The 27,471-nt window shown below is 48.0% G+C and overlaps 1 protein-coding gene across 4 annotated transcripts in view; it reads right to left on the reverse strand.

Moving 5' to 3' along the window:
- Srgap3 (SLIT-ROBO Rho GTPase activating protein 3) overlaps positions 1-27,471 on the reverse strand; it is a 228,510-nt gene that overhangs the window by 84,178 nt on the left and 116,861 nt on the right. For all 4 annotated transcript variants that reach the window (XR_013050061.1, XM_006993910.4, XM_042273787.2 and 1 more), the window contains exons 2-3: positions 26,422-26,614; positions 12,662-12,824 (exon numbers count right to left, since the gene is read on the reverse strand). Coding sequence is in view for 3 of the 4 variants with exons in the window: in XM_006993910.4 (XP_006993972.1) it covers positions 12,662-12,824; positions 26,422-26,614 (356 nt within the window). In the remaining variant the exon portion in view is untranslated. The remainder of the gene's footprint in view (positions 1-12,661; positions 12,825-26,421; positions 26,615-27,471) is intronic.

The following is a 27,471-nucleotide window of genomic DNA, read 5'->3' on the forward strand; positions in this document are numbered from 1 at the left end:
CAGGATGCAGAGGCTCAATAAAGGGACATCATTTGCCCACTGTTACTGAAATAATAACAGCATTCTCAGCTGTTCCAGTCTACTGCCTCAGTTTTTCTGTTTGTTTGTTTGTTTGTTTGTTTGTTTGTGGAAATATTTAAAAAACAATACTAGCACATGGATGTCCCTCTGCCTTGCTCTAGAAAGCACACCAATATTTACAAATCTCTGCTTCAGATCAATGTAAATACCAGATAACATCCAGCCCTCAGTACCAGATTGTAGACTCAGTTGTCAGCAGTGACTAAGTTCCTGCCCAATCCCTAGCCTCCCTGCAAGCAGAGATGGTGTAGAATGCTGGGCTGTATCTCTGTGGGCATAGAACTTGCCAGAAGTAATCTTTCTTGACTATGTCCTGATGGTGGCTGACAATTTTCCATTTTCTTTTCTTTTTTCTGCTAGAATCTCTTACAGATGAGAAACTAATGTCTGAGAGTGGGAGAGCTTCCTGTCCTGGGAGTAGGCAAGACAAATTTCTGAAGAAAGCCTCCAGCTCCTCAGTTCTGAGTTGGGTGTTTTCTCCCTCTCAGTGCTAACTTCAAGCCTATGGATGCTCTTGGGTTTATTTGCTTCATTCAAAACTCTCTCCATCATGTATTACCACTAAGTCACTGACCTAAGACATTGCTTTAACTCCCCATCACTTTCCAACATGATCTTCTGTTTGCTTACATTGTTTGTGGACAGGAGAAGAATGAGAATTGCACTGGCATTTCAAAAATGCCTTTACATTTATGTTCACTCATCTATTCACCACCTGTCACCCATTCACCCATCCACTTATCCACCCAATTATCTATACAGCCAACCATTCACCCACCTACCCACCCATTCATCCATGCACCTAACCATCCATCTACCCATTCACCTACAAATCCACTCATCCATCCACCCACTCACCACACTTTCACCCTCCCACTCATCCATTCATTCACCCAGCTACACATCCACATTTTCACCCACCCACTCATTCATCCACCTACCAACTCATCCATCCACCCACCACTTTCACCCACCCACTCATCCATCCACCCACCATTTTCACCCATCCACTCATCCATCCTTCGACTCACCTACACATCTACCTATCTATCCATCCACCCACTCACCTACATATCCACTCATTCAACCTCACATCTACTCATCCTTTCTTTCCATTTTTATATCATCTTCCCTAATCCCGGCTCTGAGAATATTCTACTACTAGATTACATGTAATACACATAGCAGCATGTAACTTTCCCCCTTTTGGATACATGGCAAATTAGCCACTCTTTAGCATGACACGGAGCACTTCACTAGTGAGACAGAATTCTTAGATGAATGAAGCTCGGTTAAGAAGTTCCAGCGGCTCTCTGATGTCTAGAAAATACAACTCAAACCTCTCTGGTGGAGACATTCAAGAGCTTTCCTGACCCAGCTTGCCCTTACTGATTTCCACCCTTACTTCAAAATCCCAAATACTTAAAGCATGCAGAAAGCAGAGAACACATTACTTGAGTTTAATAATTATTAAGACATGGGCCATTCTTTTTCCTTTGAAACTACTTTAGGAAGTAAACTGTTACAGAGACCGTTGAAGTCTTTGGGTCTTTCCCAAGACAGGAGAAGTCCTTGGGGTCCTTCCTCCCTCTCATTCCTCAGTGACTGTTCTATGGCCGGTGTGTCTGCTTACAGGTCTACAGCCACCTGGCAGACAGGGAATAAAAACATACAATTTTCACCCGGAATCCACATTTTACTAAATCGCTGCTCTGTGTTCAAAGGAGACTGTTGAGACTGACTCTCTCTAGCTCATGCTGGCTTCAAACTCAACATCCCTTCTGTGCAGTCCTCTCAAGAGCTGGAATTAGAGGACTGCACCACAATGCCAAAATAATAATAATAATAATAATAATAATAATAATAATAATAATAATAATAATAATACTTGACCCTCCTTTTCGTACTTGACACTATATTTTCAAGTTTTATCCAAATCGATATTAGCAGATGCAGATTTATACTGTTCTAGCATGTGACTGCCTGTAGCTTACTTAATTAACCATTCACTTAATGGGCACCAGATCCCCTGGAGCCGGAGTTACAGAGGGTCGTGAGCCACGTTGTAGGTGCTGAGAACCAAACCCAAGTGCTCTGCAAGAGCAGCCAGTGCTCTTATCCTCAGAGCCATCCCTCCAGCCCACAGAACAGATGCTTAACAAGGAATAATCTAGACCAGGGTGAATGGTGGGCATGTCCGTGAGGCATTGTCCTGATTGCTCATTGCCCCAGGCCCCTGTGGGCAGCACATTTCCTAGGCAGGGGCCTAAATTGTTTAAGATGAAGGAAGCTAGCAAGCCAGCAGCATGGATCCCCACCTTCTACCTGTTCTTGACTGTGATGTGACTGTGGGGGTTCCTGCCTTGATTTCTCTGAAACTACAGACTTTAATATTGAGCCAAATATTAAACTATTTATAGAAAACATCTCCATACAAAGTTGTGTGTGCAAATGGCTTAGAACATTTTCAGGTTATACTTAAAAGTGGAATTGCTTGGTTGCAGAACCTGTAATTCTTCCTCCATTAATATTAGATAATTTATATCCTCCAGTGATAATAGGCAATTTACATTCCTATGACAATCCCTGACACTTTACACTCTGGTCCCCACCAGGGACTGCTTCATTAGTCCACCCAGCAACAAGTTGTGTCTCACCCATCCCGTGATCACCAGGATGAGCATTCTTTTTTATTTTTTAGTATTGCAGTTACATCTTCTATGACCTAAGCAGTTGTATCTCTTACCCACATTCCTACCAGGCTGTTTGCTCTTTTTTTTTAGTGTGTGTGTAAAAGCTCATTTTATTTTCTGGGTATTAAAATTTTATTAATTCTATGAAGACCAAATATCATCTCCTTGTCTCAAATGTATTTTGTCTATCAATCTATTAATTCATGTTTGTTGTTGTATGGACAGTTTTTAAAACTATATAATAGAATTTACTAATATTTTTCTTTTGGAATGTATATTATTTTTTTAAATTTAGGGTGTTGGAGAGATGGCTCAGCAGGTAGGAGCACATACTGCTCTTACAGAGGACCCAAGTTTGGTTCCCAACACCCACAACTCCCTGTAAACTCAGATCCAGGAGATCTGACACCCTCTTTTGGACTCCATAGACACTGGCACTTAATGTGTATGCATCACAAATCTCTGTCTCTCTCTCTCTCTCTCTCACACACACACACACACACACACACACCTGAATTTCTCTCTCTCTCTCTTTTTTTTTTTTTTTTTTTTTTGGTTTTTCGAGACAGGGTTTCTCTGTGTAGCTTTGCGCCTTTTCCTGGATCTCACTTGGTAGCCCAGGCTGGCCTCGAACTCACAGAGATCCGCCTGGCTCTGCCTCCCGAGTGCTGGGATTAAAGGCGTGCGCCACCACCGCCCGGCTGAATTTCTCTTTTTAACTATGGAATGACTTTTTAAATTTATTTTATGCATATGAGTGTTTTGCCTGCTGTATATATGTATATATACCCCATGCATGCCTGATGCCCTCAGAGGTCTGAAGAGGATGTTGGATTTCCTGAAACTGGAATCATAGATGGTCATGAGCCACTGTGTGGGTGCTGGGAACTGAATCTACATCCCTTGTAAGAATAGGAAGTGGTCCTAACTGCTGAGCTGTATCTCCAGCCCAAACCATAATAAAGCTAGAAATTTAAAATAATATATAAAAAGAAAAACACTTGAAATGGCCAGGTATGGTGGCTTATATCTTTAATCCTAGCATTTGGGAGACAGAGGCAGACAGATTTCTGTGAGTAAGGGAAGCCAACTCTGGGCCAGCTAGGGATACATAGTGAGACCCTGCCTCACAAATTGTGGTAGTTTGATTTTATTTGGCCCCATAAGCTCATAGGGAGTGGCACTATTAGGAAGTGTGGCCTTGTTGTAGGAAGTGTGGTCTCGTTGGAGGAGGTTGGATGATACAAGCCTTTAATCCAGACCTTAAGGCTAGAGGGCACATCCTTATGTGGGGCCACACCTTCTATTGGAAGTGTGTCACTGTTGGAAGGGGGTGAGCTTTGAGGCCTCTGTCTCACACTTCCTCCTAGGAAATGCTGTACACAGACACCATGGTTGAAGAAGCAGTTTGCCTAAGCATGCACATACCCCCTTCTGGAGACAGCCCACAAGTAATAATTAATCAACACAAGGGCCCAACCTCTAGGCATAACTCAGCAGGGGCGTCTCTCACTTCTTCATGACTACACCACACACTTGGCCCTGATGCCTCCTGCTCCCCATCCTTTTTCTCCTGCAGGTGGGACCCCAACCCGCACTGTGTCTCCATTTGAGAGTCAGCTTCCCAGGGAAGCCAAGCTGGGATCGACTCTAACCATCAAGGTTCACCGCAGCACTGAATCCTCAGCATCATGCCTTCCTTGAACCTCCCTCTGAAGGAACTTGGGGAGGGATGACCCCCTCCCCACTGCTTCCAAACCATCATTTTTTTGTATCTACCTCGACTTCTATAGTACTCTGTGAGCTCCACAAAGGAGGGCATCATGTTTAAATTGTTTGTCCTGTTCATCACCTGTCTCTACCGCTGAGCTGGATGTATGTGAAGTAAAACTACAGCCTCTACCTTCTTGGGTTTCCTCATCTGTAAAATGGGACGATGGCAGCATCTTCTTCCCAGACTTGAAGAATTCAGTGCACACAGATTGCTTAGGGCTTTGCACAGAATAAGCACTCACTAATGGTTTCTTTGCTACAATGGCTTATCTGCCGTCATACCAGCACTAGCCTATGTGTGTTGAATGAGTAGGAAAGGCTGCTGAGGCCTGCTTCACAGGCTGTCTCCCTGGGAGACGGTGGAGACCGGCTGAGGTCCCTCATCTCTTTGTTCTCCCCGCCCCAGTGCAGACCTCACCGCTGGACCCTCCAGCATGCAAACCCTCACTCTCTCCTGCAAGGAAAAAAAAAAAATGAAAAATAAACTTGGCTTTGAATCCAAGGCCATGGCTGCTTTTGATCTCTGTTACAAAGCAAAGCAATTATTGGACACAAAAGCCCTGATTTATTTATGAAATGCGATGGACATCTTCGAGGCGGGGATGAGAAAACTCACTGAAGACCAAGTCCTTGTTGCCACACAGTGAATGGCTGCTTTCAAACACAGGCCCCCCAAATGCCCTCTCGTCTCTGCTAAGAGTCTCTCCTCATTAGCGCTTCTTCCAGAATGCCGCAGCTTCCAACAATCAAATTCACATCACGGCCAGGGCAAGTAATTAAATTCTACAGGCGTCGGAGTGCAGAATAATGGATGGCTATTGTGAAGGGAGCTGCAGGAAACAGAACGAGGCTGCAAATGGGGTGGGCTTCAGTACCCAGTCTCAGAGCAGTCAGGGGTAAAGAGGCATGAGTGTGACACACAGTGACCCTCCTAGCTGGTGTACTGAATGGGGCTCGATTCAGAGCTGGGTCAAATACCTGGGTTTGGGGAAGACTATTTCCTTAGCAGACACGGGCCTTCGGTTTCCTTAATTGCAAAACAAGGAGGCTACCCTGGAAGTCCTTCCCCCATGTGTTTCCACAATCAGCTGAGAACTGGTTAGAAATGCAGATTCTCAGGCCACATTCTAGACCTACTGGGTCAGCAGCTGTGACTGTGGAGAAATCTGCTCCTAACACATCTCTGGGGGACTCACTGGCCGATAATGTTTAAGGGTGAAACCACAAACTCAAAGGCAGGCAAGGCTGCGTAGAGGAAATAAAGGAGTCAGGACAACATTCTGGACAACATTAGGGAGGCCGGGCAGCAGAAAGCTCGGCTTGGTTTGGTTTGGGTTTTGGCTTGGTGAGACAGGGTCCCTAGAGCTCAGGCTTGTCTAAAACTACTATGTAGCTAGGGCTGGCCTTGAACCCCTGATTCTCCTGCCCCCATCTCCTAAGTGCTGGGATTATAAGCAAGTGCCACCACACCTGGTGTGAAATCTCCAAGTTTTAAAATGTTGGATCTTCATGCAGTGGTTCTCAAACTGTGGGTTGTGACACCTTTGGGGGTCAAACAACCCTTTCACAGGGGTCGCCTGAGACCACCAGAGAACACAGATGGTTACAATACGATTCATAACAGTAGCAAAACTACAGTTATGAAGTACCAACCAAAATAATTTATGGTTGGGGATCACTCCAACCTGAGGAACTGCATTAAAGGGTCCCAGGGTTAGTGGGGGGTTGAGAACCATTGCCTTAATGTAACACCCAAGCAGGTTATGTTTAAGAGCTGAATTCACCTCAGACTGCTGTCTGCACCTCACTTCTGATGTGCCTCTGACCTCCATCAGGACCCATCTGTTCTGTCTCCTGAGCTCCTGCCTTGCCCCCGAGCTCCCAACCCCCTTCCCTCACCTGGCAGACTCATATTTACCCTTTAACACCCTCACGGTTAACTCACTCTCAAGTCTCAGTCCCACTTTCTACATCCCAACAGAAATGACTGAAAACAGAGCCAACAAACTGTCGCTAGAAGGCGTATGGGTTACTTTTCTGTGGCTGTGATAAAACACCAGCACCGAGGCAACTTCTCAAAGAAAGGGTTTAAATGGGCTTATGGTTCCAGGGGGTTCGAGGCTGTGATGGTAGAGCAGACGCACAGTGACAGAAACGGCTGAGAGATCACATCTCCAACCACAAACAGGAGGCAGAGAAAAGGAGCCTTTTGAAACCTCAAAGCCTGGCCCCAGTTCCATCCCTCCTCCAGTAAGGCCACACTTCCAAATCCTTTTCAAACAGCTACCAAACGGGGACCAATTCTCCCTATATAGTGTAACAGGGCCCTAGACCTTAGTAGGCCCCCAGACCTTAGCACAGCTGACTCCATGATGGAAGTACCTACCATTCAGGCTGTAAAACTCATTACACAGACAGCATCTGCCAAAACTAAAACAAAGGCCTAATCCATCAAAGTCCACAGTTCTGGGAAAGTCTCTAAATGGACTAACCTTGCTTTTTAGTTTCTGTGATTCTGCTTCTGGCTAACTGTTCTTGTTAAGTGAAGTATGTCAACCCAAAACATGATTTAGTGCTCAAAAGCTCATCCTGAGAAAGGCCCAATGCTACACTGGGATCCTGAGCACCCAGTGTAGTCACGGGCCAGCTAACAAAGACTTTGGCTTAAACCCATGTCCAAGCAGTCTTCTCTGGTGAATACCCCACAACAACGGGAGACGTCTCATTCAAATCACCACAGACAGTAACACATGCAAGGACAACATGAAGACCTTATGACACGGGCCTTCCCCACAGAGGAGGAGTTCATGCCTCTTGAGAAAACTTCCTTCTTACTGCCTGAAAAATCATTCAACTAACTTACCAGAATCTAATAAGATGAAATTTTAAAGAGACAGACATGGGGGCAGGTGTGCAATTCAGGCCAGATTTTAAAAGCTGATGCAAAAGCAAAAGATATCTAGAGGTTTCCGCTGAGACATGAGTGTCGATCATGAGCTGAGACAGCCACCAGAAAGGCAAGCATTTTCTTTCTTGGTGCTATTAGAGTTGAAGTGTTTGAGACAGCCCTCTCCGCTCCAAGCTGGTCAATCCTTCCTCCTGCATGCTTCTCACCATGAACGACTACAGGTCAGAGAAAACTCAAGAGTAACCCCTGGTGAGCAGCTTCCAGGGAGACCACAAAGCAAACCATAGAGATGACCCAAGTGAACGGGAATGTGCGTCTCCAGGCAGCGAAGACCTGGGTGGGCCACCTTGATTACAGTCTCCACGCAGCAAACAGGTTTCTGCACTTATAGAATATTTGTGGCCCTCAAGAAGCCAAGAGCAGAAAACTTACACTATTCCATTTCTGCACTGAAGGACTGTCTATTGAGCGCAGCTGTCCCCAGACACAATGGGCAATCCTGAGAGGTAAGGCACACCCTTTGTTGAGGGACACCTCATTAAACATGATAAAAGGACTGAAGAGTCCAGGGGACTTCTATTATCTCTTTCCTCTCATAAGGACACCCCAACTTTTCTTGGGGAGCCACCCTCACCCATCCTCGGCCCTGTAGATCGGCAGAGTTGAGCACCTCCTCCAGAGGTGAGCATCTATCTTCCCTACACTTAGGTGAGAGAGCTTCCTCACCACAGGGCCAGTGTCAAGGGTGATCACATGTCTGTGCTGGGCCAATCAGTGCTTAGAAGATCTAATGGTCCATTAAAAGCAGCTCAGATTCAAGCCTGGAGCTGCTGGGAGCCACCTGGTCCTGGAAGTGGAACAAACTGAGAAAAGGCTCTTCGTCAGACCTCTCCCCTGAAAACTGGGAAACAGACACCACAGCCATAGAGCAGAAATAGAGAATATTATCTGAAAATAATCTTTGTGTCCCTAGAAGCACCCCCATGCCGCCAGCCAAGGGCATTTTGAAAAAGCTGAAAAGCCTTTTCCCCCTTCAAGCAGGGGGAATTGTATTTCTGTTGTCCACAGCCACAGGTCCTGACTGTTTCAGACTACCTCTGAGATCTCATTCAGTTCCACTCTGCTCTGTCTGAGCCAGACCCCTCCCCTTAAAGCCAGCCCCCTCCAGGAGCTTCAGGAATGCCTTTCCCTAGTGCTGGGGACCGAATGATGAGCTAGTCATGCATGCTAGTCAAGTGTTCAGTCTCTGGGCTACTTCTGTTACCAAACTGGGGCGGGGTACCAAAATCTGTGCCCAAGTCGGGTCCAGCAACCAATAAACCAATAAAAAGAGCCAAAAAAAAAAAAAAAAAAAAAAAAAAAGATTTATTTAATGTCACATTGAGAAGAGGGACAAAGAGTTACAGAAAAACCCTCAAGTCCATCTTTGGGGTCCTGAAGTGAGATGGGAGTTTAAACAGAGGGCCAAGGATGTGCACATCTAACAGGTCCCAGTCAAGGTGTGGTCCCACCCACTGACTCATCTTTGTCTGGAATTCAGTCTCATCCTGAGAGGTTCTGACAAGTTGTTAGAACTATGGGAAGTATCTTATAGGGAGACAAGTATACACACACACACACACATATATGCATGCACACACGTACTCAGGGTCTCACTACGTTGACCTGGTTAGTCTGTGGCCTGAGCTGGCCTTGAACTTATGATGAACTCAATGATGAATCAGTCTCCAGAGCAGCTGGATGACGGAGCTGCACCTCTGAGAGACACGAGCTTCTGGAATTTGCAATGCTGCCACTTCTCCGTAAAACAGAGTCCCCGTGGGCTAGGGAGCGGCTCAGTGGTTAAGAGCACATTCTGCTCTTGCAGAGGACCCAGGTTCAGTTCCCAGCACCCACGTTACTGCTCACAAACGCTTGTGAGTCCCATTCCAGAGGATCCAATGCCCTCTTCTGCCCTCCACAGGCACTGCACACACATGGTACACTTACACACATGTAGACTACACATGTGTGCACATAAAAATAAAAATAAAAAATAACCAAACCAAACAACCAAATGAAGCCCAGACTCCATGAAAAGGAGAGCAGAGAATGATTAAAGTGTGAGAATCAAGTGAGGCAGATAATGATCTGGGAGGAGACGGCCGGCAGGGCAACTATTTCAGGCCCACAGCAACCATCCCTGGCCTCCTGACTGCCAGAGTAAGACTGGGTGGGTGGTCAGGAAACACCCCATCAAGCACTAGGACCCCAAGTTGGCCACATGCTTCCATGCGAGGGACCCCTAACAAGCTTCCATTTCTTGAGTATGTTCTGAGTGCCACACCTGATGTTAGCACTTGGCATTCCTTTGTTCTTCCAAGCAGTCCCCAGTGTAGGTAAGCATTGTACCAGACCCATTTCCCAGATGAGAAGACTGAGGCTTAAAGCGATTGGCCAGGGTAGTCAGTGAAGCAGTACAGAGACAAACTTTTAAAGCCCTGTCTCACTGACGGTGAGGGACTAAAACCACATTTAGGTTCTCCTTGAAGCTTCATAAAATGGAATGTACCCCCGCCATTTGCCCAGGACTTAGTCCTGAAGTGGTTGAGAGAAATATAAGAATTCCCCCTCTCTAAGGGGCATGGGGCTCAGCTCCGAGTTATAGATAATGTGGGCACAACAAAGGAACCTCACTGGGCTACGTCAGCCAGGCACACTTGTCCCGACACTCTCCCAGCCCACAGGGGCCAGGTCACTTCCTTTGTTCTACAGGACGGACCTGGTAACAAGGCAGCCAGGAGCTCAGCTGTGGACATTTTTCATTATTTTCCGCCCTGTTAACCTCCATCACAAGTCAGGCTGCTGTCAGGCTAAATGAGAACTGCAAAGATTTATCTCACTTGTCCCAGGGCTCAGCGCAGGAAAAAAAGAGCCTTCGTGTCCTGAAGGCCTTGACGACCCTTTCTCTCTGAGTCATTCCCACCCAGGAAAAGGCTGTGACAGCAGCATCGGGCGGAGCCCACACCAGGATCAGGACTCGGAACCAGCAGACAGCTAAAGCTCGTCAGCGGGCCTCGGTGAAGCACCGTGGGATTTTTTTTTTTTTTTTGGCACTGTATTTACCTTTCTAATTATGTTTGCTTATGCAAATATTAAACTCAGACCACATTTCATAAACACAGCATCAAGAAGAAACCAGAAGTGTTTCGTGTGGTGGGAGGCCATGAGGCGGCAACTACAGCTCTTCTGTAGACGCCATCCTCGAAATGGAGGAGCCAAGCACAGACCTCAGAAGGACGGTTCTATTTCAGGTCACCAGATCACTACATTGGTACCTGGGAAGCAGAGCTGAGCTACACGGAGGACCAATCACTGCTGTCCTAGGGTCACAGCCAGCTTTCACAGAGCAGGGCCAGGCTAGCCTGTGCTGCCACCCCCTCACCAGGGTGTTTCTACCCATTTCACAAGTGAGGAAACTGAGGCACAGGTTTAAGTCACAAGCCTGAAGATATACAGGACACGTGGGGCTTTAAAGGGATAGTACCAGGATCATTTTCTTTCTAAAATATTAAGGAATTTAGTCTCCTGCTGAGCTGCTTGCCCCTCTGGAACAGCATGTCTGACCTTCACGCAGGCCCCCAAAGGCAGCCGATTTCAGCCTCATTCAGCAGCCTAAGAAGGTTCAGTGACACACCCACCCATTGACACAGAGCCTCCACTGTGCCAGGCATTGTGTCGGAAGCTTGGGACAAAGGCTTCAGAAAATCAACGGCTCTCTTCACCCTCGCCTACTGGATATTTCCCGGTAAAACCTGCCTTTCAGCACTGGAGTATTCCACCAAAGCTTTAAAAGTAAACCAGCTTTTGACCTGTTCTCATTGTGGAAACTGATCCTAAGTAACAACGGATGTGGGGAAGTGTGGTGATATTTGTGTATCAAATAAAGCTTGCCTGAGGATCAGAGGACAGAGCCAGCCACTAGATTAAACATAGAGGCTAGGCAGTGGTGGCATACACCTTTAATCCTAGCACTCAGGAGGCAGAGATCTGTCTGGATGTGTGAGTTCAAAGCCACCCCGGACTACATGAGATTGACTCAGTCTAGGAGAGAAACAGAGCCAGGCAGTGGTGGCACACACCTTTAATCCCAGTACTTGGGAGTCACACGCCTTTAATCCCAGCACTTGAGATCTCATGCCTTTGCTACCAGTATCTGGAAAGCACATAGGCCATTAATCCCAGCACTAGGAAGGAAGTAATGGCTGGGTGGAGAAAGGCATATAAGGCGTGAGGAGACAGGAACTAGGCCTTTTGGCTGAGGACTCAGAGGCATTCAGTCTGAGGATTCATGGAGACAGGATCAGCTGAGGAGTTGGCGAGGTAAGAAGTGACTGTTCCTTTATTTCCTCTGATCTTTCAGCATTTACCCCAATATCTGGCTCCAGGGTTTTATTATAAGACCTTTTAGGATTCGTACAACAGGAAGAGCTCACAGTGAGGCTTTTTGTAACAATAAAATAATGGCATTTACCAAAGTGTTCAATAGAAAGAGACCAGGTACGTAGGTCAGCATTAAGTCAATATAACAAAATGCTGTGCTGTCATTCAAAAGAGAAGCAAATTTTCAATGTGGGAAATTTCTGACAGAGAGCATTACCTAAGTCTGGTAGGTGACATAAGCAGGCAGTAATATCAAATATACAGTATAATCTTACACAGGGGGAAATGTGTATGCATTCTAGAAAGTGTACATATTACAGGCACTCACAGGAAATATATTTATATAAGTTTACATAATGAAATTTCTAGCATTTCAAAGTGATTGACTGATAAGATTTCTGTTGATTTAAATTTTGGTGCCCTGTCCCACCTCCATCTTTCCAGATTGCCTATGGTATATGTATACTACACGCCTAGCTGTGTAAAAGTTTTGACTCCATCTTTCCAGATTGCCTGTGGTACATGTACACTACACACTTAGCTATGTAAAGGTTTTTACTCTTGTGTCCACAGGTGCTAAAGTGCCTGAGTACACACTGTCTTTCAAAGACGCATACAGAAGTCAGATTTGGGCTGGAGAGTATAGTGAACCCTCTGCCCCCTGTATCATTCATTCAACACCTGCCTTTCTGGTCCCTTGTCCCCAAAATACATTTCACCCTGATGATAGAATATTGTCATGGCCAGTCTAGGAAAGAGACCTGGGGCAAATAGGGCAGCTCACCTTTTTGAAGAGTCTGATGACATCCTCACTGATCTGGGAAAGGCGGACGATGACGTTGTTCATGAAGATGTCATTGAGGGTGGCATGGTCTCGGCTCTCCCGCCGGGTCTGATGCAGTACCAGATACCAACAGTTCACGGGTGAGAGGAGGTATTGATCCTTCCTGTGGGAACCAAGATGGCTCAGGTTGGCTTCACGTCAGTTCACATGGTCACCCACTTTTGATCCTCACAGTCACCTTCAAAGTCAATCTTATTACACTTTTTACAACTATGGGAACAGGCCAGAGGACTAAAGTGATATTCCATGGTTATAAAGTAGTTCTAGAGCTAGACTTTGGGTCACTGACTCTGTCTCTGTCCTGGGCGATCTATGCCTCCCTTGAATGCAGCACTTGCCACATTCTCTTCCCTCTTCTGGGAGGAATCCATCTCAATGGGGCTGAGAAATACTACATAGATTGCTCTGAAATATTTCATGGTTTCTAGGTCTATGCAGTGGAAAAAACAAAAAGATACTTCCTCTCCACTAACCTGTCTCCACTAACCCACAGAGTCCCCTGGGTTACTGACACCTTTGTCCTTCCCTGGGGAGCTCCTGACCTCCTAGAAACCAGTGTGACAATGATGATGCTTGAAAGAGCTGGTGAGTGTCAGCCTGAAGGGTTCAGGTTCCACATGTGGGAGGAGGGGCAAAAGAAGAATACCTACAGGACAAACATGCCTTTGTCCTAGAGTGGCTGATGGGTTCTCAGACCAACTCTAGCTGGACATTGTGCTAAAATGGGATGTCACACTGTGATCCCCTGAAAACATATCAGAAATGCATGCTCCAGCCTTGCAGAATCAGAAGCACTGGGGTTGGGCCTGGCAATCTGGGTTTTAAGAAGCCCTCCTGGGCACTCTGATGTGAGCTGAAGTCTGAGGATCTCTGATCTGTGTATCACTGCTTCCCAAGCTAATGAAATAATAGATAATCATTCTCTTGTCTCTACTTTTCCAAAGATCCCTCTGTGGGGCTCAGGAAAAGATGTACATACTCTTCTCTAAGAAGAAAGGTAAATAAAACCCTAAACTCAAATGCTATTGATGACCCCATCTTGACACACGGCACACCTGAGCTGGGGTTCTTAATCTTCAAGCCCCAATCTTTCTCTTATTGTGCTTTCTAGTGTGGAAAGAAATATTGGAAACGAGGCCCACCACTAGCTCCAGAGTACCCCAATTCTGCCTTGTTCCACCCTTGTCCTGAATGAGGGGCTCCTTAGGGAGCTGGCTAAGTAAGGAAAGGCAGCCGCTGAGTCAGTAATGGTGAGGAAGATAACGGCTGATTTCCTCTATGACTGCACCTCCTCACCAGGGCCCACTAGAGGTGTTATGGAGAACAGCCCCATGGACTTCTGGGATGTTCCTCTCTCACCATCCCCCCGGCTCCTGGAATTTGAGAAGGTAAAAGAAGAAGATCCATTTAACTTCAAGGAGTTTTTTGTTTTTTGTTTTTTCTTCTATCACCAAATGAGCTGAAAATCTAGGTAGCAAGTATTTGGGAGAAGAGAATTTGAGATAGAGGCAGTGGTCAGACTGGCAGCACTGGCTTCACTTGGGAAAAACTGGAAATACACATTGTCAGGGTGAATACGCAAGAAGATACAACACTAGAGTCATCCTTTGCTGAGACACTGGAAAGATCTGGAATGTTAAAATTCAGCCCAAGCTGAGTTCCCTGGGCATTGATTGCACAGAAGGTCGTGAGTGGGCTGTGTTCTTCCACAGGCGACTGTAATACAGATTCTGCCTTGAAGGGGCTCCCTGTCAAGAGGTTGAGACCAGAGAAAAAAGAAAGGAAAAGAATTAAAGAGGGAGACCATGTGGGTCAATAATGCAGCTGCCCAGAGCATCATTTGCTGGAGTTTCAGGAGGCCCAGCCATGCTCCTCCTATGTACTTGGACTCCAGCCCCTTCCTTTCCATGGCAGGCTCTTCCTGCTGGGACCTGCACACCTTGCCCTCCTTGCTACCTGGACCACACTAGCAGCCCCTTCTTCCCTGGCTCCTCCTCTGCTTCCTGTAGTGGGGCTCAAATGACAGTTCCCCTTCAGAGAGCAGTCCCTGACCATGTGCTCAAGTGTCCTCTCTGGCCTGCGACACTGGCATTGAATAGGAGTTTGTTGGAAGTACAAACCATCATGAGCACTGATCAGAAACCCTGGAGTTTGGCCGGGCACCCGGGCTTCACGCGCCCTCCTGGGGATTCTGACACATGTGGTGACTCTGAGAACTATGCTAAAGTTCAACTTGAATGTCTCCCAGAGGCCCATGTGTTAAATGCTTGCTTCCCAGTGTGGTGCTGTTAGGAGATGGGGAAATCTTTAAGTCTTTAGTTCATTGAAAGCGCAGCTTCGTGTGACCCCAGCCCCTCCTCTTCCCCTCCTCCACTTCCTGGCCATGAGGTTATCAGCCCTGCCATACCATGAATTCACACCACACCATAATGTGCTATGCCCTACAAACACACACACACACACACACACACACACACACACACACACACACACACACGAGACCTGAAAGCCCAATTGTAGACTAACACCTCCAAGACTGTGAGCAAACAAAACAAAACAAAACAAAAAACTCTTTTCTCTTAGAAATTGCCTGTCTCATGGAAGTCCTTGCAGTTACAGAAGGCTGCCTAATCTATTCTGCCTTTAATTTCCATGTCCCACCTCTCACCTTCCTGACGGCTCTCAGAGAGCAGATACTGTTTCTGTCATAATCACTGCTCAGGGCCCAGCAAAGTGGCAAGCGTGGAGGAGATGCTGTGGTAGTGACACTTGAGAAAAGACTTCATTTGTGCTGGGTTTTTTAAGGATGGATATGGGGTTTCCAATCAGAAGTGTGTGTGTGTGTGTGTGTGTGTGTGTGTGTGTGTGTGTGTGTGTGTGCGCGCGCGCGCACGCGCGCGCACGCGTAAAAGAGAGAAAGACAGACAGACTGAATAACTAATTATTCCAGGAAGCCCTGAATTCTGAGACTACTCCTGGGAGATTGTTGGAAATGAGACTGAGAAACAGGATGGAGTCTTGATTGTAGCAGGTGGGGAGTGTCAGGTGCAGAGTATGTCAGGTGTGAAGTGTGTCAGGTGTGGAGTGTGTCAGGTGCGGTGTGTCAGGTGTGGAGTGTGTCAGGTGTGGAGTGTGTCAGGTGCGGTGTGTCAGGTGTGGAGTGTCAGGTGTGGAGTGTGTCAGGTGTGGAGTGTGTCAGGTGTGGAGTGTGTCAGGTGCGGTGTGTCAGGTGTGGAGTGTCAGGTGTGGAGTGTGTCAGGTGTGGAGTGTGTCAGGTGCGGTGTGTCAGTTGTGGAGTGTCAGGTGTGGAGTGTGTCAGGTGTGGAGTGTGTCAGGTGTGGAGTGTGTCAGGTGTGGAGTGTGTCAGGTGTGGAGTGTGTCAGGTGTGGAGTGTGTCAGGTGTGGAGTGTGTCAGGTGTGGAGTGTGTCAGGTGTGGAGTGTGTCAGGTGCGGTGTGTCAGTTGTGGAGTGTCAGGTTTGGAGTGTGTCAGTTGTGGAGTGTCAGGTTTGGAGTGTGTCAGGTGTGGAGTGTGTCAGGTGTGGAGTGTGTCAGGTGTGGAGTGTCGGGTGTGGAGTGTGTCAGGTGTGGAGTGTGTCAGGTGTGGAGTGTGTCAGGTGTGGAGTGTGTCAGGTGTGGAGTGTGTCAGGTGTGGAGTGTCGGGTGTGGAGTGTGTCAGGTGTGGAGTGTGTCAGGTGTGGAGTGTGTCAGGTGTGGAGTGTCGGGTGTGGAGTGTGTCGGATGTGGAGTGTCAGGTGTGGAGTGTGTCAGGTGTGGAGTGTGTCAGGTGGTTAGATAGGTGGGTGGAGAGATGGACAGAAGATGAAGATGATGAGTGCATGGATGGATGAGCAGGAGGGTGAGTGTGAACATTAATATGAGGCTTAAAAACGGAGTAGCACTCGTGAAGGAATCTTAGTTCAGTCAAGGGGAGCTGGTGAATGCTGGGTGGTAGCACTGGGACCTGAAGTCTAGACAAACACTCCTCAGCAGGGCGCATTTCATCCTGAAGAGCTGCTGGAAAGAGGAGCGGAGAGAACGGTGATGTGAGAGCTGGCTTCCGGAGATCTTCCGTTGGGAGGAAGCCAATGGCGGGCTAAGAGGAGGGCTGCAGGGAAAGAAGCGGTTCAGGCAGAGAACACATCCCGTCCCGCTTCCTGCTACTTCCTGGGTGGTGATGGAGGGAGAGGATTAGAGGAGAGATGCCATAATTAAGCTGTTGCTGAAACTGCTGCAGGGGCTTAGCTCAATCTGAGATGCAAGAATTGAACAGCATCTGGGGAATTAAATGTGTAAAAATTATGGACGTTTCAGAGGAAAGGAAAAAGGCAAGTGATTTTGAAAGGACTTGGAAAGGCTAGATTGACTTTAATGATGGCCTTTAATTGGGTTGCCTGGCCAGAGCAAAATGGTAACAGGCAGAGGAAAAGGACAGAACCTGTGGGCCAGGAGGTGGCACAGCCCAAGACAGGGCTGAGGAAGAATGTAGGAGGGAGAAGGGGAGGAGCAGAAGGGGGGGAGGAGAAGGAGGGGAGATACAGCAGCTAACGTGTTGAAGAGAGGTCCGGGGTTCCTTCAGGCTTCCACTCATTGTCTCTGTGGGTACATGCATTTGCACATGTGTTCACATGTGTGGGTGCACACATTTTGCACATGTACACATGGACTAGTTCATCCAGGTGCTGTGTGTGTGGAAGCTCAAATTCTCTGGTGAGCTTCCACATGAGCCTTCTACTTTTAAGTAAGGAAGATGCATGGGAGACAGGAGACGATGCTGTAGCCTCACTAACTGTATCCATGGGAGGGAGGCTGCAGAGCCTCCCCATTCCAGACCCGGAAGTAAGGTGGTCATTGCTGTCTTCTTTCCGATAGCACTTTCTAGACTGGGGATCAAAGGCTGGAGTGGACATGCCCAGAGCAGAGCCTTCTGGGTGGAGAACTATTACCTAAGGGCCAGCAAAAAGGAGAAAAGAGCATGCTGGCGGGCTGCAGGCAGCTTAGGGACCACCACCACCACCACCACCCCCCGCCCCAGAGTGACAAATGTGGCTGGGGAAGATGGTAGAGACCAATAGCACAGGGCCTTTAAGTGCTCTTAAAGAGTTTGAAGCCATCAGGGAGCAATAGAAGGGTCTAGAGCAGTGGTTCTCAACCTCCCTAACGCTGCGACCCCTTAATACAGTCCTCATAGTGTGGTGACCCCCAGCCATAAAGTTATTTCCACTGCTACTTCATAAATGTAATTTTGCTACTGTGGTGAATCGTAATGTAAATACCTGTGTTTTCTGAAGGTCTTGGGTGAATCCTCCAAAAGGGTTGTTTTCCCCCAAAGGGGTCGTGACCCACAGGTTGAGAACCCCTGATCTAGTGCAAAGGTGTAAAGGGGTCAAAGCGTTTTTTTCTGCCCTGACAGTGGGACCCAGGGAGGACAGGGGGCAACGTCCAGGGACCAAGAGAGAAGTTGAAGGACTCAGTGCCTGGGTATTGGCTGAACCCCAACTGAGAAGGGTGGGGGCCGAGGACGAAGACTCCAGGACAGCATCCATTTTCTGGCTGGGCACCCAAGGAAGCAGAAGTGGCTTTGGGGGAATGAATAAAAGGTTAGAGGCTTGGCTGGGAGGGGAACAACATCTCCCCCAGAGAGTTTGACAAAGCTGAAGTCCGAGAGGCAACTCTCCTGACTCCCATGACTAGGAACAAGGAAGGGACAGGCAAGGCCAGCGAGCCATGTGTGCCTTCCAAGCAGATACCCACCTGAAGCTCCACCCAGCACGGAAACAGCCAGCTCTGCCTTCCCATCCCCTCCCTGCCCTGTTTGCACTCACATGTGCGGGGCACAGCTCACGCAGACAAGAGCTGGACATGGAGGCGTGAATGAAGAATGTCCTCCATCAGCTCCTCTATCTGAACCCCTGGTCCCTGGCTAGGGAGGTGCAGCCTTGCTGGAGGAAGGACATCACTGGGGACAGGTTTGGGGGGTTACAGTCTCACCCCACTTACAGTTCTCACTCTTTGCTTTATGTTTGTGGTTAAAGATATGATCGCTCAGCTTTCTGCCACGGCTGTCTGCTGCCATACCTTCTCAGCCATTATGGCCTCCCTTTTGGAACCATAAGCTGACAAAATAATTTTTTTCTTCCATAGATTGCTTTTGATCATGGTGTTTATCACAGCAACCAAAAGCAACTAACATGCCAGGTGGGCTACCCATAGCCAAGAGTTAGAGCTAGCCCTTCTGTAGAAGGCTGGCATCTGTGACCTCCATCACAATGGTACCAGGCCCTCACTACCTCACTGGGCCACCAGTAAGAGCCACTAAGGTGAAACAGAAAGATACCTGGACCTGGGTGTGGTGCTCTCCTATGTCTTCCTTCTAGCAATGTGACAATACACAGGTCACCTACGCTTGTGGCCTTGCTACTCAAACCATGCCACTAAACCCAGAATAGGGTTCCCCGCTCACTCTTCAGTGGCTCATCTGTGCAATGCCTTTATGATGTGCATTCTGTAGGGTCGGGTTCCAAGATGACCACGAGCACATGTGTGGCCCCTGTTCCCCACACAGTAGACAGTGTGCTGGGAGAGACAGACTCACTGGAGGTATCTCGGGTGTGTATAGAATTAAATTGGCAGAAAGTGCTAGAGTAAAGGGGCATACTGTGCCATGAGAGCCCAGAGCAAGGGACTTGAGGCCTGACTGTGAGGTTCACTGGAGTGTCTAAGAGGAAGGAGTAGGCAAGGTGGGCTTCTAAGAAGAATTAGAGGGGGTCCAGGGAAAGTACTAGAAGAGCGGCCTCTCTTAGGGGCAGGGAATTTGGTGCATGTATTTAAGGGACTAAGTAAAGACCAGCGTGGACAAAGCCCAGGAATCAAGATGGGTAGGATAGCGCTGGGCGGTGGTAGCACACGTCTTTAATCCCAGCACTCGGGAGGCAGAGCCAGGCAGATCTCTGTGAGTTCAAGGCCAGCCTCGTCTACAGAGCAAGACCCAGGACAGACACTAAAAACTACACAGAGAAACCCTGTCTCAAAAAACAAACAAACAAAAAAGATGGGTAGGATAAGAATGATGTATCATGAGGCTGGGGGCCCTGGAGTGCTGGACCCTGGGGTGCCTGCTGTCTCGTCCCATGTACCATCTGCATTACCCTGGGACTGCAGAAAACAACATCCAGAGCACAGACGGCAGATCGGGATGGAGGTCCTCAGGAAACTCTGCTTCCACCCTCCTTCTCCTGGGGTCACCTGTTCTTTTTCAAAAGGGTCCCTGGGCCTGATACCGAGCCCCCTCTGCTACCTTTGCTTGCTACAGTCCCCTTTTTAGAAGGCACCAGAATGAAGGGAGCCAGCCTTCCCCCTCCCAGGCCCACCGTGAGCGACTCCTTGGCTTTTCTCATCCTGCATCCAAGCCCCTCCTCGGCAGGCAGAAGCTGCTGAGCTAGGACATAAGGGCAGAACTTCCACAGATGTACATATTTTCTTTTTTTATGGCTAGAAACTAGCAGTGAACGTTTCTGGTGAGTCACAGCTTGCTTGCTTGCTTTGGCTAAGAAAGGTGGGAATGAGGTTCCAAGAGACTGAAGCTGGAGAGGCCAAGCTTTGCCAAGCTGGTAAGGTAGGAAAATGAAATTAGCAGCAAGCTAGCTCTGCCAGCTTCCCGGCTGGGGGCTGGAAAATTCCGCTTAGCAAACAGAACCCAGCTCCAAGCCTGCAGAACCCCAGAGGCATGTGGATCTAAATCCAGTGTCCTGGGATCTTGGGATCAAGAGAACACAAGCCCCTGCCGCTGACACCCTCTTCACAAACCAGATCCCTGTCCTTGGTCAAGTCCTGAAATGAAAACCCCTGCCCCATTAGGAAACACCTGGGCAACCTCTCCATCTCCTTCCCTGTAAGCCTCTGTGTCTCAGTTTATCTAACAGAAAAATGGACGTGACATGTTGTTTATATAGAACCAAGCAGAGGAAGGGCCCACCCAAGGCTCACCTGGCCAGTTATTTCATCCTTCAACCATGGGTCCTGAGTTAGAACCCATTGAGCCTGGCCTTCAAGTCCCTTGTCTGTCCCATAGAGGTGATGCCACCTCCTCTGACTCTCTGCGTCCCACCAGAATTCTTAGAAGGATGTATGAGCTAAAGATTGGTGAATGAACCAATCTTTGCAAAGTATAAGGTCCTACACAATTCTTAAAACCCACTCTTATCCTATCTACTTGATGGGATGGAGACAAAACTAAACTGCTACATACATGGTACCCTTTAAATCTACTCATCATTCTTAATACACAAATGGGGTTCTGTTGACGCATATGTAATATATATGTACGTATGTATGTATACACACACACAAATAAGTCACAACCTGGTTGAGAGCTTGTAATCCACTGATTATGGGCTGAGGATTCCTGGGAACATGTGTGGGAGCAGGGAAAACCAATGGAAAACTAGGAAGAGGAGAAGGGGCTGAAGCCATCACAAAGAGCACACTGTAAGACGAGCTTCAAGAGCCCTGCCACAGGAGAGAAACGGAAACTGGTGACAGAATATGGAGGGTGGAAGATGATGGGAGGAGGAAGATGATGGGAGGAGGAAGATGATGGGAGGAGGAAGATGATGGGAGGAGGAAGATGATGGGAGGAGGAAGATGGTGGGAGGTGGAAGATGATGGGAAGAGGAAGATGGTGGGAGGAGGAAGATGATGGGAGGAGGAAGATGGTGGGAGGAGGAAGATAGGAATTAGGAAGGAATGAATGCAACAGTGATGGAAAAGGGATACTGGGAGATACAGATAATGAAATCTGAAGCTGATGGATGGCTGAAGATAGAAGGTTGAAATGGCAGAAGAAGGAAGAGAGATGTTGCATTGAGGGAAGGTGGACCAGGGACAACAAAATGTAGAAATGATAGACATTTGAGCTGATAGGAGCTGCAGGATGGAAGCTAGAGGTCAGGCAAGGTGATAATTTTCTACAAGGAACTGGAAACGGGCCCCAGAGTAAGCTTTTGCTAACATCAGGATTATCACATCCCCAAACCCAGGCTCAGTATCTCCCTTTGATTTTAAGTGTGTGTGTGCATGCGTGTGTGTGTGTGTGTGTGTGTGCATGCGCGTGTGTGTGTGTGTGTGTGTGTGTGTGTGTGTGTGTGTGTGTGTGTATGTGTGTGTGATATACACATACCCATGCACACACAGAGGCCAAAGGAGGACACCAGTCATCCTTTTCTATCACTCTACACTTCAAGGTCTCCCACTGAACCTAGACATGGGTTGGTGACTAGACAAGGTCTCCCACTGAACCTAGAGACGGGTTGGTGACTAGCCCCAGGGATCCTCCTGACTCCTCCCTCTCTGAAGTGCTGTCACAGACACGTGTAAGCACACATGGTCTTCATGTGGGTGGTTTTGTGAATTTGAACCCAGATCTTCCCACTCAAATACAGAATATTCTTACCCTTGGAGCCATCTCTCCAGTCTATTGTCTTTTTCTAAAGATATTTACAGAAAACTTTCCCTAGTCATAGTTTTCTTTTTTAAAGTGCTTGCCATAAATAGAAGGTAACTGAGAAAGTACCGTTAGGGGAGACAAACAGCATAATGCATTCTTGGGCAGGTGCTGAAGCCTGGGGTTTGTGGAAAGATTAGAGAGGCGTTACCAACGCAGGAGAGCCAAGGAGGCCTTCTCCTCAAGGCTGAAAGAGAATTGAACAGTTATGGCTCAGGCAGCACCAGTGAGCCTTCCTTTATTTTGAGGAGCACTGCTCAGTTCTGTACTGTGTTATGCCACAGAGAGAGACAGACACAGAGATAAATAAAGAGACAGAGACAGGTTAGAAATCCCCCCCCCTTGCTTCAAGTACCTTGCGGGATGAAGGTGGCATGCCCGATCGATCTAGAAACTATTTGGTTCCTCATTAACCTGACCTGAGACCCACAACTAGCCAAGCCAGAAGAGAGACTTTGCACAAGAGCCTTCCCAGCCCTCTGATGCTCACACAGGTCTGGTTAGATGGTGACCCTCAGCAAGCACTAACCCGGGCAGAGAGCCAAGGAAACGGACCTGCCATGCAGCGGTACGGCCCAAGGCACTTTGCACTTGGAGTCTGCAAACCAAGATGCAAATCCTGCCTGTACCATCTGCAACTAAAGCTGTGTCCTCGGCAAATCAATTTCCCCAAGCCTCACCAGAGTCAACTAGGAAGATAAAGATGCATCTGTTCCGCATGTCATGAAAGTGCCACTAAGAGGGTGACTGCTGTTCACCTTGGAGAGAATGTGGCACAAGGTAAGGTAGACACGAGGAAACATAGACAATTAAACAAATTATGGGTGTGACTTTGGCCATGGGAGCAGTCATAACTATCAGTAGAAACACAAGCCCAATCTGAGGGCTTCCTCCATCCCTATCTCTTCTGCTCAGACCTTCAACCCTGGGTTCTCTGCACACCAGCTTCAAATTACACATTGCAAAAATGCTTTTCTGTCAAGAATAACCTGGAACGCTGAATACTATCATTTTAAGATATGCTGCAGCTGTGAAAACCATGGCTCTTCTTCCCCCAGTAAAGAGTGCTTTCTTGGAAAGGAAGCCAGGTGGGATCCTCCCTCTCAACTGCTCTGTGGAGCTGGAAGACACTCCCAATGCACTGGCACTGAATATCTGCACAGAATGTTATGCAGTGTCTAGCCAAGCACCGCCTAGCTCTTCCCAAACTCTGGCTTTCCCCCCAAATACTTGTAATGTGTTAGAATAGAATTCTCTGCTGCTTTTCTCTGTGGTTCACAGAGCAGCCAGCATCATTTAACCTTGGACAGGGGATTGTCTTGAGGCATTTTCCCCTGAAACCAAGAACTACCGAAAAACCAAAGGAGTCAGAATAAAAGGGGCCCTGACACCCCAAATACAGGGCACTGTTTGAGTGGAATGCCATTACACTTCAGGGTTTGTGTAGAACTGAGCTTTGAATATGGGGTCCCAAAGAGCCCTGGTTTGCAAAGTGTAACTACTTATCCTAGGAAGGGGAATCCTATGGTCATCTAGCTTTCAGAAAGAAAACAACAGGCTTCGTACAAACCTCCCAGAGCTTTCCACACACTTGACTCAGCTGTTGAGAGCAGTCAGTGGGCTGGGCATGACAGTGCACACCTTTAGTCCCAGCACCCAAGAGGCAGAGATGGGTAGATCTCTGTGAGTTCAAGGCCAGCCTGGTCTACATAGTGAGTTCCAGACTAGCCAGTGATCCCCAAATACAGAATTCGTTTTCTTTTCTTTCTTTCTTTTTTCTTCCTCTACCAAATATCTCAAAGTATTAGTGTTTTAGAATATACAGCTCTTGGGAAAAGTCTTGGTCCCAGGAAACCTCTGCCTCTGCAGACCTAGCCATCTTGTTTGGACCAGACCACCCACCCACCTGAGAAGCAGGGCCAGGCCCCTATGTGCTGCCCTCCAGGGCATCTTCCTTCCCAGGGAATGTTCCTGGTTCCAGCCCATCAGAAGGAAAAGCCAGGTTCCTGTAGGCCCCTCCAGAAAGGGCAAGACCGTGACTTCTATGCTGGTGACTAGGAAGGTGGGGGCAGCATAGCCCACAAAAAAAGACTGAAACCATTTGTCATCTAGAAAACCATCAAAGTGGCTGGTCACCAGAAGCCCCAGACAGGCTTGCTGCTGCCCCAGAGCTTCTGATGCAGGAGGCTGGGGGAGGCCACAGACTGCATTTTGGAGAAGCCTCTATTTTACCTAGCCTTACACATTGGCTCCTTGGTGGTCCCCATTCTCCAGCCAGAAGGCCACTATCAAGGTCACTCTGGCCTCACGGCACCACAGCATCAAGTACCAGGCACCTGAGTGGGGAATTTGCTCAAATGGTTTCACCAATCTGCAGAAGTCAAAAGATACACTGCCCACTGTGGCAGCTCTAGTTACCACTGGACATTTATTCAAGAAACATTTGTGCCAACCATGGGCCAAGCCTTCTGCTAGGTGCTAGATACCCTTGCTCACTGGTCATCTTCTCTGTCATTTCAGACTTTGAAACCCAGTGCTCATCCACAGAGGACAGACCAAGGCTTCAGCCCAGGGCACTAGCTTTGCCTCGTTCCCAACATAAATCCTTCCCATCTTAAGTCAGTGAAGGATGACCATCTGGATTCCTCCTCCTTCTCTACAAATGTTTAAGCTCCCGCAAGGGAACCCAGGAGCTGGCATCAGGCCCTGTGGACACAGGGGACAAGAAGTCAGTCTCTCCTTCTACCATATGGGTTCTGGGGATTGAACACAAGTTGTCAGGCTTGGAAGCAAGCCCCTTAGACTGTTGAGCCACCATGACAGCCCCTAAGCCTTTCTTTAAATCAAGTGCTGCTGTGGGATGTCCTGTATGTTTTGAATAAATAAAACGATGATTGGCCAGTTGCCAGGCAGGAAGTATAGGATAGGCGGGACAAACAGAGGAGAGGCTGGGAGGTGGAAGTCTGGAGGGGATGCCAGGGAGCAGCATGTAAAGACAGCAGGTAAAGCCACGGAACACGTGGCAACATATAGATTAACAGAAATGGGCTGAGTATAAGAGTAAGAGCTAGACAATGGTAGGCCTGAGCTAATGGCCAAGCAGTTTAAATAATGTTAGAGTCTGTGTGTTTACTTTATAAGTGGGTTCCGGGACTGGCGGGACTTGGCGGCAGGAGCTGGAGAGAAATTCTCCAGCTACAAATACCAGGTCACTGAGCACCCTGGAGTCCAAGGTGAGTCAGCCTGCCCAGAAAACTCAACTTCCAAAAGCCATCAGGGCTGGACCATCACATTAGTGTCACATAGAGGGTCTACCTCAGCTGCACTGGCCTGGGTGACCCCCTAATTAGACTTTGATAGTGAGACAAGCAGCCCACTTGGTCCAACTGCCAGCTGGGGCACCCATCCGTCTGGTGGCTGAGTTAATGAACCCATGAGGGGCTAGTGGGGCTCATTATAGACAAGGTGAGGGAATAAGGGACCCCTGTGTCCTCAAGACCTGCCCTCCCCCTCTCCTCCATGCTCACACTTAGGATGTAAGGGCAGCTGGTTTCAAATCAAGAGGAAGGAGGGGCAGGTGATGAGACCCCAGCTGTGTTCACCCACTGTGGAGAGCTCCAGCAGCAATTCAGGGTGTAACTACAGGTCTTCAGAACCTGCCTGGTCAGATAGAGACCCTCAGCACTCAGAGTTTGGGGTGTGAGCAGTTAGGATATCAGAGGGTCTGTGTGTCATAAATAAGAAGGTAGGACAGTGTTTAGGTACTGAGGTCCTCCAGAATAGCAAGGAAGAAGGATGCTTCGTGGACCTAGTTCATGAGAAGATGTCTAGTCTAAGGACATAGAAGCTGAGCTGATTGATACCCAAGTAAAAGTCAACCAGATAAAGTCATGATGTGCTGAAAGGAGGTACAGAGTCTCAGCTGGGCATAAGCAAAGGCAGAGGCGCTCATCTACTCTCTACAGCAGCCTTCTGCATGGAAGTCATCTCCATCTTTAATTGGTGCATGAGAACACCAAGCTCCTGGAAGCCGCAGAACCCAGCACCTCGCAGGACCTCACAGGTCAAGGTCCAGCCCTGGCCTCCTCATCCACTCTTGGCCTCCTCATCCACTCTTGGCCTCCTTGGCTCATTGCCTCTGCCAACAGCCCTCCTGCCCAGCGCTACCTCCCACCCCAGGACCCAGAGCCAACTTCTCACTTGAACTGGTGTTCCCGGGAGCTGCGGATCTTGGAGGAGAAGCGCTCAGCCAGCTTCTCCAGGCTTCGGGAGTACTCCAGCTCGATCTCAGCTTTCCTGCGGAAGAACTCCTGCAGGTCTTGCAGCAGCTGCAGCCGCGACTCTGACTGCTGCTCCAGGCATTTGAACTGCTCCACCAGCTGCATGCGGATCTCTGCGGGAGGCAAGGAGCTGAGCATCAGGCTGCGGCTAGGGACAGCAGTGGACCCAGACCCCCCAGAACTCAGACAGAGCCCCAACTTTGCTATGCAGAGATTTGGCAAGGGCCTCTTTCTGCTCTACAGTCTAACCTACTGTCTCCCAAACTTGAGTTACTCCATGTTGCCATGAAGGTTTCTGACTGATGCACAGGCCACCAGCTACATGATTAGCAAATTAACTAACTTTTATCACTGGAATGAATTTTCTTAAACTAAAAATCTATCTATCTATCTATCTATCTATCTATCTATCTATCTATCTATCTATCTATCTATCTATCTATCTATCTCACTCCAGAAAAAGGAGAGCCCTTGCAGCCTGGGGTACCAGAAATGAGTTCTATGAAAATAACGTTTTTATATCCTATTTACACACTACAACTAGGGTTTGCCAAAGGGCCAGAGGCCTTGCCCAAGAGGCTAATTCTTTGTCAACAAAAAGGAGGTGGCCCAGGGAGAAGTGTTTAGATTTTTCTCATTAACGCAGGCAGGACCCAGAGGGCATCAGAAGGTATCCGGAGGCCCGTGTTTGTCAAGGACCTGCCTATACTGCTTTCAATTAACCTGAGCTCCTAAACATCTCAAATGCCTCTAGAAGAACCTAGTCTACACTTGGAGAAGTATTGGCTGATAGAGCTGAGTCTGGGCAACCAGGAGGAATGTTCAAAAGAGGAGTTAAAAAAAAATATATAAAAAAAATCTCACCTCAGGCCTTAAAACCCTTAACAACCTTAACATGTCCTGATGTCCTAACAGTCACAGCCCAGCATTCTGTCAAGTCCTAATACCTTCAATGCCACAGTTCAGATGC

The sequence above is a fragment of the Peromyscus maniculatus genome, chromosome 3 (assembly GCF_049852395.1).
Source record: "Peromyscus maniculatus bairdii isolate BWxNUB_F1_BW_parent chromosome 3, HU_Pman_BW_mat_3.1, whole genome shotgun sequence".
In the NCBI taxonomy this organism is placed as follows: domain Eukaryota; kingdom Metazoa; phylum Chordata; class Mammalia; order Rodentia; family Cricetidae; genus Peromyscus; species Peromyscus maniculatus.